Source organism: Prionailurus bengalensis, chromosome A1, assembly GCF_016509475.1.
Source record: "Prionailurus bengalensis isolate Pbe53 chromosome A1, Fcat_Pben_1.1_paternal_pri, whole genome shotgun sequence".
Lineage (NCBI taxonomy): Eukaryota > Metazoa > Chordata > Mammalia > Carnivora > Felidae > Prionailurus > Prionailurus bengalensis.
In genome coordinates this window covers 236,923,801-236,936,528 of record NC_057343.1, presented here as the reverse complement: position 1 = coordinate 236,936,528, position 12,728 = coordinate 236,923,801, and the positions used below count along the sequence as shown (strand labels likewise).

Genomic DNA, 12,728 nt, shown 5'->3' with positions numbered 1-12,728 from the left:
TTGTCCCCTCCCAGCTGGTCCGTGGGGAACTGGAGCACGTGCAGCCAGCCTTGCGGTGGGGGCACCCAGAGCCGCCTCGTCCAGTGCACACGACGGGCACGCTTCGCGTCCGAGCGGGTGGCGGCCAGCCTGTGTCCGCAGCCCATGCCGTCCAGCAGACGGGCCTGCCAGCCTCGGAGCTGCCCGCCCGCTTGGAGCGCGGGGCCCTGGGCGGAGGTAACTGGGGCCGGGCTGGTGTGGGGGGCGGCAGCTGAGTCCCTGCCTGCCGATCGCAGAGCTGGGTTGGACCTTGCGGGGGGGGGGGGGGGGGGGGGGTGTTCAGGGTGGGTCCGACGGACGCCTCGCTGGGACTCGGCCCCTTTTCTTCCCACAGTGCTCCCGGACCTGCGGGAAGGGGTGGAGGAAGAGGTCTGTGGCCTGTAAGAGCACCAGCCCCGTGGCCAGGCCGCAGCTGCTGCCGGACACGGTCTGCAGCTCTGAGCCGAAGCCTAGGACTCACGAAGTCTGTCTGCTTAAGCGCTGCCACAAGCAGATGGAGCTGCAGTGGCTGGTGTCCGCCTGGTCCCAGGTGGGTGCTCCTGGAGCCGGTGCATTCGGCACCGGGTCGGCCAGCTGCCCCCTCCCCTGCTCTCACTGCTTCCCGCTCCTCTTCCTCCGAGTCTGGGTTCTCCAGCTCAGGCCACCCTTTTGGGCTCCGGTCTCCCCTCCTTGGCATGTTGGGGACTTTCTGATCACGTCCTTCGAACCGCTCGCCCAGCGGCATCCACGGGGACGTCACCCACCCCGTCTCGAGGCCAGGACGGGTTGGGGACGCTCATCACGCTGACGGGGTCCTGGGGACCCACCGAGCCCCAGGGCAGCCGTAGCCATTCCTGGGGCCGTGTCCCTGTAGTGCAGAGCGGGAAGAAGGCGGACTGGCCTGGGAAGAGACGAGGACCGTTTCCTGAGCCGTTTCCGTGAGCAGTTGCCGCACTTGGGGAAGAAACTGCTCATGTTGGTTTTGCAGGAATTGATGTGTTGTTAGTGTGCCGAACGCTAACAGGTGGGAACATGAGGGTTGACGGTGGCGTGACCCCACGTGAGGGTGCCCGGCGCAGCCTCCGACCCTGGGGAGGGGGTGTTGGGAAGGGCCCCCTGCCAGGCCCCTACACCTGTGCCGCGGGCACCCAGGGGCTCCCTGAGGGTGGTGGCAACTCCTTAATCTCCCTGTGCCTCAACCCAGACGTGTAGGTGTCACTAGGGTCAAAAAGGACACCAGAAAGAGAGCAGCCCACGGAATTGCAGCGTCACCCCCACGCAGGGTACTGAGAGACGAATCCCGGAGCAGCTCCCCTGTCCCGGCCTCCTCGGGCCAGCTGGGCTCATTCCCACCCACACCTCGAATGACCTTGCTCAGGAGGACAGAGAATGGATCCAGCCGGGCCTGGAATCTCACCGAGGCCCTGTTTCCATCCGTGCCCCACCCCCCACCCCCATCCAGGCCCTGGAATTAGCCTGCCAGTTGCCAGCCGGGCACTCTGGTTCTCTCCCACCTGGGAGCCTAGACTCTCCTAGGACTGACTGCATGTTCTGTGCGTGTCCCTGAAGGCCGAGCCCACAGGAAGGAAGCCACCCGGTGGAAAGTCTCCGCCCTGGAGACTGAGTTCCGCACAGGGCACGGGCTCCCGCAGTGCAGGAAACACACAGGCGCACACCTGTCAGCCTGAGCGCGAGTGTGAGGCCGGAACCCGGACCCCTGCGCTGATGTGATCTGCACACGCTGAGCCCGGGCAGAGTCACCTGCCCAGCACAGCGTCCCCCACTCGCCAGCTCCGGGCCTCATCGCGGGGGACAGGGATTTCTCTCCGGAGACCCAGTGACCCCGGATCGCTCATCTCAGCCCGCTGTGCGCCGTCTGCCCCGGGCTCAGAGCACCCCCCGACCGGGAGAGAACGCATTTGTGCCCCGAGCAGACTTGCTGCCTTCTCTCGGCTTTCTGAGGCACACTCGTGAGCCCCGGGGGTCCCCTGCCGGTCCCTGCTTTGGGGGCGGGCGCTGTATTACGTTTCCGCACATTCCAGTATCGGATGCAACCCAATGTGTTATCTTCTCATGAAACGATAGCTTCAGAATTCCTCCCTTCATGGTTTCTGTCTGCCCTGCCCCTCCTTCGGCCCCCGAACGCTGTGCCTTCACATCCTCCTCTCCACGTGATACACCGTAATGCCTTTTTAAAATGCCAAGGTCCAATAAATCTCATTCAGTTTTCACAGTTACATAAATGCTCAAGCGGATATAATCCGAAGACAGTTTGACTCACCGATCGTAGCGAAAAGCCGCCACCAAAGAAATACTGTTCGCTCACGGCTTTTGCTTTATTTTTAGTGCTCTGTTACGTGTGAACGAGGAACACAGAGAAGATTCTTGAAATGTGCTGAAAAGCACGTTTCTGGGAAGTACCGAGAGCTGGCCTCAAAGAAGTGCTTGCACTTGCCACGGCCAAGTGTGGAGCTAGAGCGAGCCTGCGCCCCGTTTCCCTGTCCCGGGCACCCCCCGCATGCAGCCGCGGGCCCGCCTCGGGCCAGCTGGTTTGCCTCGCCCTGGTCTCAGGTAGGGCGACACTACGTGACCACGCCTCCCGCCCTGGGGGGTGGGCCGCTGGCGTAGGCGGGCGCACATCTGCCAAGGGTGCCCCCCCGACCCCCAGAGCCGGGCCCGGACCCTTCTCTCCAGAGCAGGTGCGACGCCCAGGTTCCTGGGTGCGGGCGCAGCTTTCCGAGGCTGGGCTCCAAATGTCACTGACCCTTTTAGGGCACGTGGGCCTTGTTCGAAGTCGTCGCCCGCTTAAGTGTAGGCAAACATCATGCTTTCGTTTTATGCAAAAGCTGGGCAGACTGCCCCAGAGGTGAGTGTGAACGGGGACCAAGGACGAGCTCTGGAGGAGGTCGGTGACTGCGGGTTCTACCCGGGCAACCCCGAGGCCGTGCACGTGGGAAGGGGGTCCGGCGCGCTGCACTGCCCTGGGCTGCCTGGACCCTCAGGCGAGGCCAGCCCAGGCCGACGGAGCTCCTCCGTGCTGGCACCCCCCCCCCTTACTCTTTCCACACTGCCTTTGACTTTAGGGAAGAATCCTGCCGTTACTGCGGTCATCCCCTCTTTCTTCTCCCTGTTTCCTGCTCTGGGTTCCCGGTAACCCTCACCTTGGGGCCCGGCTCCCCTTTCTCGCGTGGTTCTGCCCGCCAGCCTTTATCTCGGATCCCTGCCTGTCCCAGGTCCCCTCATCCTTCTTCTCCTGCTGGTATTTCTGCTCTTGGCTCAGGGGGCACCCAGGCCCGAGGGGTGTGTGGGGCTGAGACACCCTGAGCCACTCCCACTGGCCAAACCCCGAGGACTCTGTTCTCTGCTGCTCTGCCCGGGAGAGAGGGGCTCTCGCTCAGTCCATCGTCCCCATGAGCAGGTGCAGGGAGTGTCTTCTGACTCATCTTTTGGCCTGGCCAGAGGAGTGAGCTCTTTCTAATTTGCACATGGCGGCCCGTCTTGGCCTCCCTCCTCTTTCTGAAGAGATAAAAAGGTAGAGGAGACAGAGGGGAGGAGGGTGAAGGATGTGGGGTGGCCACCAGCCTCTGGGCGCCCCCCACGCGGAACCCCTGACGCGTGGTCCAACGTCTGGTTCTGTGGGTCTTCAAACCTGAAATAGCTCTTGCGTTTAGAAATCTATGAACCCCCCCCTCCTAAAAGTATTTAAATGAGAAATGATTTAGTTGAAATTATTGGAGCAGGCGACATTGAGAACGCTATCCTTCTCAAGCATTTTCTATTTTAAATGGACAAAAAGTACCAATAACTACAGCGTTTTCCCAGGCGCCCCCGTTGATTTTCTTGTGGGTGCGTGGTCTTTCCACTTCGATCAAGCAAGAGCCGAGCGGACAAGCTGAGTGAAGTTGTTTCTGGGGCAGAGGCCTCACTTTCTCTGTCCCTTGGGAGATTTGGGTCAGAGACACACAGAGGTGGTCCCCGAGACCACTGTCTTTCTGTCAACAGGGACCCCGAGTCTCCTTCCTGTGGCTCCAGTGGCTCCTAGCCTCCGGCCACGCCAGCATTCACCCCGCTGTCTCAATTCGGGGACCGTGGGAAAATTCAGAAAACTAAGATTCCTCATCATTTCATTTACCCCAAAACCTAAAGCCGAAAATACATCCTGCTTAGCTTTTTCCAGCCTGAAATGTTCGGTGTGTTTGTCTAATAAGTCATTTTTATCATAAGCTGCCTGCAGTTTTTATCCAGGGTGATTCATCTATTATGTTCTGAGAATGTTCCTTCTTGGGAGTAATAACTCAAGGGGTTTTATGTGTTGTAAGCACTGGCACTCAAGACTGTGCCCTCAAATGGTGGGGAATCGTCGGCCGTGATGGAGGGCCAGTCCTTGGCTGAACGCTGCCCCCGACAGGTTCGTTCTTGTAACCCTTGCAAGCTCGTGGTTTCTATCACGTGATCTTCAGGGTTTCTGTTGATTTAAATGGCTTTCATGGAAGGTTACCTAGTAGGACCGGCTTCAGTCATTTTGGTCATTTGAGCTTTAGTGTCAGGCGGTTCCCATGCTGATTTGGTCTGGGAATGGCTTACATGTGAACACCTGTTGGACTGTCTGATGCTATATGACAGAGATGGGAGTGTGTCCTCTGGGATGGAGTGGGGGACCTGGCTCGTTCCAGGGATGCACAATTGACCTGGAAACCCATAGGCTCTGGGGGGCAAGGGGCCATGTCCACTGATGATCAATATGGTTTTCCATCATGGCAGTTATTAGGGCAGGAATATTAAAGTTGTATCAGGGGCGCCTGGGAGGCTCAGTCAGTTGAGCGTCCGACTTCGGCTCAGGTCATGATCTCACGGTTTGTGAGTTCGAGCCCCACGTCGGGCTCTGTGCTGGCAGCATGGGGCCTGGAGCCGGCTTCTGATTCTGTGTCTCCCTCTCTCTCTGCCCCTCCCTTGCTCGCACTCTGTCTCTCTCTCTCAAAAATAAATGTTAAAAATGTTTTTAAATTTTTTAAATAAAAAAAAAAAGTTGTAGCAAACACACATACATGCACTTGGGCGTGCACATGTACACAAGCAATAGGCACACACACACAGGTACACACACAGGCACGCAGACACGGACATGTACACACACAGACTCATACCCACACAGACAGGCATGCACACACACAGATACACACAGGCATGCACACACACAGGTACACACAGAATGCACAGGCTCCTTGCACCCCGACATCCAGTCGCCTGCCCACCTCTAAGAATTCGCTGCTCCTCTGCTCTCTTCGTCTTCCAGTCCTGGGTGGTGCACAGGGATCAGGGACCTTCTTGCTGACATTACCGGATAGGGTCACAGTATGCACTGCCTGAGTCGGAGGGAGTCTGTATTTGTAAGCCACTAGATTTGTACGAAAATACCCTGCTCCGTTTGTGTTCAGAGCAGAGGTTGTGGTGACGAGGCCGTTGAGGCTGCGCTAGCCCGTCTTGACCCGAGTAGACCCGCTCTCTGGGACAGTGGCGGGTGATTGGGCGGGTGGGGGGCGGGGGGCAGAGGCTGCAGGCTCGGAGAGGGAGCACCCAGCCAGGAGGGGGACACGGGAGGAGCGTCTCGCAGGAGGGGTGTCACGATGGGAAAAGGAAGGTGTGAGATCTCAGGCATTATGGTGGATTTGTTCACTTGCTGTCCCTGACTCTGGACCTGAGCCCTGGCCAGCGGGACGCCCTGTGGTGCTCGTGGTGCTCGTGAACGTGGGGGCAGGAATGTGCCTTGGGATAAAGCCAGCCAGAGTATCCGCCTCGAGCTACCAAAGTATCCGCCATGAGCTACCGGTCGGCAGGCGTCACCAGCCTTTTTCCATCGAGGCCAATGGCACAAAGGAAGAGTGATCCTTGTAATTTAAAACACACCCAGAGCCAGACGTTATTGTGAAAATGCATCTGTCTGGATTTTTTGATAATGACCAGGGGTCCGGATCACTTTGCCCCACTCGTCTGTCAGGGCATATGCTGTGCGTCTGGTACGGGATGTCCCTGAAAACTCAGGGGCTGTTACCGAAACAGAAGAAACCCAAAAGGGAGAGGCTTTCCAGGATTACGGTGCTCTGGAAACATGTGCTTAGCGGGTCCTGCAGTCAGACCCCCGGAAGCAGGAGACTGACACACGGGAAGAGGCCGTCACTTGCGGGGAGGTTGTTTCATCCTGGAGTGACAAGAAGACCCAGCCTGCTGACCTCGCGGTGGGGGGACCGTCCCCCTGGACCCGGCATTGACTTCCCCGCTGCCGAGGCCCCTAGTCTAGTTGGGTGGTCTTGGAAAGAGTTCCGGCACACCTGTGAGTGGCCGCCGGCCCCGGAGGAGGGAGGCAGGTGTACAGAGCTGAGGGACGGGGACCAGGGACCGGGAAGAGCTGGGGACGGTGGGGCGACCAGCCCAGGGACGCCCCACAGAGGGCGATGTGCCTGCTTCCCATTGTGTGCCCACCCGCACCGGAAGCAGGAGCTGCCTCAGTGTCCCCTCAGCAGACGGACACAGAACGGCCCACGTGCCAGGCGCCCTGGTCCCTGCGGAGTTTTGGCATCAGTAAGAGGCGCGACCTTGAAGAAACAGCTCTGCGAACATTGCAGAGCCACAAGGGCTCTGCCCCACAAGGGCTCTAAGCCCACCCGAGGTTTCTCTGGAGTCAGGGCACCGGGCCCTCCGAGAGTTTGCAGCAGGGACCCTGGAAGGGGGGCAGAAGTAAGCCGGGCAGGCCGGGCTGGGTGGGGAGCAGGGCATGTGGCTCTCGGTGACCACAGAGGCCCCTTTATGAGCCTGCAGCTCCCCTGGTCATGTCGGGCCGCACACCAGCTCTGCACACGCTCTCATCAGACTTGGACGTGACTTGAGTCGGCTCTGAAATGGAAACACAAGAGGAAAGGGCCTTGGCCAACAGGGTCCTGATCACCTAGAGCAGTGGCTCTCCAAACGTGACCCAGCCCGCACTGCAGCACCATGGCTAGAAATGCAGGTGCTCGGGCCGCCTGGGCGGCTCAGTCAGTTAAGGACTTCGGTTCAGGTCGTGATCTCACAGTTCATGAGTTCGAGCCCTGCCTCAGACTCTGTGCTGACAGCTTGGAGTCTAAAGTCTGCTTTGGATTCTGTGTCTCCCTCTGTGTCTCTCTCTCTAAAACATAAATAAACATTAAAAATATTAAAAAACAAAAAAGAAATGCAGGTTCTCATTCCCCCCAGGCTGTTGACGTTCGAGATTGGGGGTGGGGCCAGCAGGTGACTTACATGCAGACTCAAGTTTGAGAACCGTTGCTGGGGGGTTGGAGCCAGCAGCCGGGGGTCCGGACAGATGTCTGCCGCAGTTGTGGTCACGTGTAGGTTGACAGACAAGCGCAGGTCGCCGTGCAGCACGGCGTCCCGCCATCAGCGGGAAGAATCGCCTCAAATGCGCAAGCTAAACCTCATGGGGCTGAGGAAGACGCCATCAGCGTTGACTTTGCTGTCCAGGTTCCAGGGTCTGTTTCCCTGAGTGTGAAGGACCTCGGCTCGAGTCGGGACGTTACATCCTGAGGAGGAGCGACTCACCTGTGTCCACCGCTCGGTCCCTGGCACCTAGATCAGCGCCTGGCACCTGGGAGCTGAGGGACCCCTGTTTGTGAACGCAGGAGTCGATGACAAAGCATCCACTCCCTTCCTAACGATTTCAGCACCGTTTCCGTGACAAAGACGATGGCCAGATCTCTCGCTTCTCGGTTTAGACACGTCATTAGCGGGACCGGAGGGAGCCCCGCGCCGTGCTGCCGATGACAAGAACTCCGCTCTCTGCAGAGAGGTAGTGGACGCGCACAGACGCGGACACACGGGGCCAGCGTGAACCCTGCGGCACAGCCGGGAGGGGCTCCGAAGGCCCTAGAGTGCGAAGCGCAAAGACCAGAGGTGTGGCGGTGCTGAACGCTCAGACGGACGTCACAGGCAGCGAGGAACATCTGTCTCCATCATGGATGGGCCTGATAATTCAGAAACCGGACACAAACCTGCCCGTGACGTTTTATTCCGGTTGCTGTAGTCATGTATTGAGTCTGAGCTGTTGACGGCTGTCGCTGAGGTTGGTTTTTGAAGAGAAGGGGGTGAACCTCACCGAAATGTTCCAGCCCCACGTGCTTATCGGCTGGAGCCCGGCTCTTCCCCGCCAGGGGCCCGGCCAGCCTTTACCTAAAGAGGGGAAGGGAAGAGAAGAAAGAACGAGCCCCCCAGCGTCAGACTTTTCAGGACTCTGGATCCACAAAGATGTTGACCCCCGCCATCAGAGCGCCTACCCCAGGGGGTTTGAAAAAAGCCACCTCGACGGAGCCTCTGCTCACAGCACGTCCCCAGAAGGAAGCAGGAGACCGCTGGCTTCTCACTTGCAAGCTGACCTCAGCTCTGGAAAACCAGCCCCGGGGCTCGCTGACTTGAACGGCTCCCGGCCTGCAGTCTCGTGCGTTTCGGGCAGCAGCCCGTGTCGTGGGCGCCCCGGTGCTGCACGGATCTGTCCTTGCATTTCCCAGCAACCATCTGGCTCGCCCACCCCAGGCATCCCCGGTGTCATCTGACCCCGTCTTCTTGTAGGTGCTCCTTCGTCGGCTACTTTCTGGACACTTTTGAACCAGGAGCCTTGTTTGAGCACAATCTACATAATTCAGGCGAGACATCAGACAGCTCTCCTTTTGGACGGACGTGCTGCTGCTGGCGTTGGTTGCTCTGTCCCCCTGGTCGCCCATCCCCTGATTTCTTGCGCCCGGTTGAGCTCAGATGGACCCGCTCTCGTAGTCGGTGGGGTATGCGTCCGGCCGGCTGGTGAAGAGCGAGCCCAACACGAGGCTCCTCCTGACTCTGTTGTGCTCGGTTGCCTTCGGGTGGCAGGGCCTACGTGTTTCAGAGCAACGCCCTCAGGAGGATGCCCTTGAATCCGGGCTACTGGTCCACCGCTTCCAAGCAGGCATCCAGAGTCCGGGAATTTGGGCTTGGTTTTCTCAAGCCTCTGGGGTAGTTGGCTTGTCAAGTTTTTCCCAGGAAAGAGCCCCAGAAAAGGTGCCTTGGTGATTGCAGTCCGTGTAGGGCAACTGTTTCTGATGCCTGACCCGTCACCTGGGCAGGCCCCGGGGACCTCCTGGTACCCCCAGATAGGCACCAGTTTCCTTGTGTTCTAAGACCATGCACAGCTCAAGGCCGTTTTAGAGCTCCAGATCCTTGTCCCCTGTGTCCACACCTGGGGTTAATCCAGAATCTGCTCAGCCCCCCACAGTCGCCGGGGATCTGGGTGCAGGGGGAAGCCTGGAAGGGAGGGTGGCCCGGCACCACGGCCGTGGGTGACTGCCGTGCACCTGTTTCCCGCAGTGCACGGCCAGCTGTGGGGGTGGCGTGCAGACGAGGGCCGTGCAGTGCCTGGCGGGTGGCCGGCCGGCCCCAGGCTGCTTCATGCACCAGAAGCCCGCAGCCTCCCTGGCCTGCAACACCCACTTCTGCCCCATCGCAGAGAAGAAAGGTGAGTGTCCGGGCCCCTCGGCTTGGCCCTGGCTTTTCGGGGGTGGTGCTGTCAGGTTTCCGGAGCGGTTCCCAGTGGGCCTGAGACGTGGGGTACCTGCTATGCCATTCCCCGCTTCCCATGCCCGCCTCCCATTTGCCCCAAAACGGCTCACGGTGAGTGTCCCCTGCAGGGATGCCCTCAGCAGCTTCAGCACCCGTGGACACCCCCTCCCCTCCCCCTGCCCCGGGACACCAGCTAATGCGGCATCCGCTGCTTTTCAGACCGCGCCTGCCGAGACCACTTCCCCTGGTGCCCCCTGGCGCCCCGGCAGGGGATGTGCAGCCACCAGTTCTATGGTGAGCGGTGCTGCAAGACCTGCTCTGCGTCCAACCTGTGAGGCCCGGGGGGCCCCTTCCAGGGCGGAGAACGCGAGGGGTGCTGCGTCTTCAGCCCCCGTCAGCTGCGCGCTGTGCATCGGAACTCGGCCAGAGGAGATCGAAGCTGGGAGAACTGTGTGCAGCCATCTGTCGGGACAGAGTGTGTGTGCACGCACGCACGCGTGTGTGTGTGTGTGTGCACATCGTGGGTCTGAATGCAGGCATGGGCACACGTGCACACAAGTTTTCGGTTGAAGCATGGAGGCAGGCAGGAGGCCCACGCTGCAGACCCTCAGTGATGCTCAGTCCCCCTCGTGCTCCAGCTGAATCAGGTCAAAAAGACAGAAGGAGCTGAACTTGGTAAACGCTAAATGTGAGGTGCTTTGGAAAAAGAAGGCCGTGGAATTAGGAATAAGTGAAGAAATTCTGCCCCGAGGTATGCCGGCCTCCCTCCGGCCGAGGAGGCCCCTTCCCAAGGTCTGGAACAACTGACCTCCCTCTGGAGAAGCAGCTGGCGGGGACAGCTCCTGGGCGGTGTCCCCAGGGCCGCCTCGGCCTGCCCCAGCAGCGAGCTTCTCTTTGCTGGGACCTGCTGCTGGGACGAGAGCTGGGTGTCGCCTCCGAGGGGTGCCGCCCTGCCGGGGAGGGGCCGGGCTCCCGACTCTGTGTCCCCATCACAGACTTTGCCCCGGAAACAGGAGACATGAAATCGTGCTAAGGTGCTTCCCTCCCTTTCAGACTCCTGAGCTGGAGGAGAGGACTTCTGTAGCCTCTGTTCTGTCCTTCCCAGGTATTTACAAGGGAGTGTTTTTCTGTTCAACTCATTACTTCCTGCGTTTCTCTCCCAAAGCAATAGAATTAATTCCAGGTTCTACCAGAGCCGCCTGGTGACCCGTGACACCCAAACCCCGCTGTACTGATGAGGTTGTGGTTGGTCCTGCCCGGACAGACGTCAGCTGACATGCACACCTCAGAACCCCAGGTCTCGTTTCTGCGTGTCGTGCTGTTTTTAAACTTCTTTCCGTGAGTTGCGGTGGTTTTGCAAGACCGATTGGAGAGAAGGCCAGCATTTCCGGATGAAAGCTGCACAGCAGGCCCCCGACACCCTGCCCGCTGCTGGTGCCGCTTTCTGTTCTCTTTTCCTAGGCTGTAGCTCCATTCGGAATGGGCACCGAGATATTTATATTTGCTGAAGTTTTATAATAAATTTTATATTGTACCACTTGCTTCTGACCTGCTCACGATTCCTCACGAGTTTTGCACCTGAGATCCCCGGGCTGGCACGGAGGCGGGGAACTGGTCCAGGGACAGAGAGCTGGGGCCCTGGAATCCAACAGAACGTGCTGAAGCTGGTCTCATAGTGCCCCTCACTGAGGAGGCTCTGGGGAAGACGGCAGGTGACTGGTGATGGAGGTGGCCACTGTGGGGGCGGGCGGTGCCCCAGTCCGTTCAAGGGTAACCCTTGACCCTGTGTTCCCTGCTTTATTAGGCAGCGGTCTCTAGGGAAACAGAAACGACAGGTGTTATACAGGAAGAGAAGAGAGCTTTATGTTAGGGAATTGGCTCCCTGATGATTATGGGGGGCGCTGGCAAAGCCAAAGTTTGCAGGGCAGAAGGTGGGAATGCAGGCAGAGTCGCAGTCTTGAGGCCGAATTCCTTCTGCTCAGGGAAACCCCCCTCTTTGTTCTTATGCCCTTCAACTGATTGGGTGAGGCCCACCTACGTTACGGAGGCTCCATCTGGATCACTCAGAGCCTACTGATTTCGCCGTTAAATGTTAATCACCTGTGAAATCTATCTTCGTCGCAACACCAAGTCTCGCGTTTGACCAAACGGGTGGGAACCGTAGCTCAGTCGAGTCGCTGTGTGAAATTAACCAGCACACCACTCCCCCCGGGCCTGGGATAGACCAGCCCTGATGGGGCACCCCGGAACGTCCGCTGTCAGAAGCGCATTTCCTGGCGTGGCTGGCCCCGCTCGCTCCCGGAACCGGCCCCGCTCGCAGACAGCCCCAGCTGCCGATGTAACACAGCAAACCTATACCGTCTCGGCTGGCACACGAGCCCACCCGTGTGGGAAGTAATCGTAAACCCGTTCTACAGACAGGAAGTCGGGATTGCAAATGTGTATGGTTTTGGCTGGTGCCACAGCCAGAGGACGCCGAGCTGGGGTCCTGCGGGCCTCGGACAGCTTATTCGAGCGTCAGGAATCTCCCTGACCCACCAAGGCAATGGGGCCGCTCCCCAAACCTGTGTCCTTCAAACAGATTCCTAGTAACCCTCCTACTGTTTTCAGTAACCCTTCACTGGACAGGTGCAGGGTGCGAAAATGGGCGGACGTGGCTTCGCCTTCCAGGACTTCACGTCCCATTGGGAAATATCAAAGCGATGTGTCGCAAGGACAGGGATGGGCAGGGGAGGGGGAGATCGGCGCCGGTGAGCAAGCGAAGAGGTAGGACCGACCAGAGGGGGGCAGCCGTCAACCTGGGCATGTCCTGCTCTGGGTCTGTCCCCCAGCCTGGCCTCACACGTGCCCTGGAAGGGGTTAGGGCGCTTCCCAGCTTCGCCTGTGTTAGTCCCTGACCAGAACCTTCATCAGCACCATTTTAGCAAAAAATGGTGCAGGGGGTATGTGCCTTGACATTTATTTAGCATTGCTCATGCCAAGCAGAGAGGTGGGCGCTGTGTGTGCGAAACCCCACTTGGCCCCCCACCGTGGGGGGATACGCCGACTTCCCCGTCACACACAGCCTGCCCCCTGTGAAGCCCCCCATCCGTCCCGTGCCGGCCATGGCGGGCTGTAGGTCAATGCACCTATGTCTGCCGCTGGGAGCTCTGGGA

The 12,728-nt window shown here is 59.2% G+C and overlaps 1 protein-coding gene across 1 annotated transcript in view; it reads left to right on the top strand.

Annotated features, from left to right (window-relative positions):
• ADAMTS16 (ADAM metallopeptidase with thrombospondin type 1 motif 16) overlaps window positions 1–11,115 on the top strand; it is a 160,419-nt gene extending 149,304 nt beyond the window's left edge. Inside the window, exons 19-23 of the mRNA XM_043601460.1 lie at window positions 15–216; window positions 374–568; window positions 2,365–2,589; window positions 9,382–9,529; window positions 9,793–11,115. Of these exons, the coding sequence (XP_043457395.1) occupies window positions 15–216; window positions 374–568; window positions 2,365–2,589; window positions 9,382–9,529; window positions 9,793–9,908 (886 nt within the window). The 3' untranslated portion in view covers window positions 9,909–11,115. The remainder of the gene's footprint in view (window positions 1–14; window positions 217–373; window positions 569–2,364; window positions 2,590–9,381; window positions 9,530–9,792) is intronic.
• The last annotated feature ends 1,613 nt before the right edge of the window (window positions 11,116–12,728 follow it).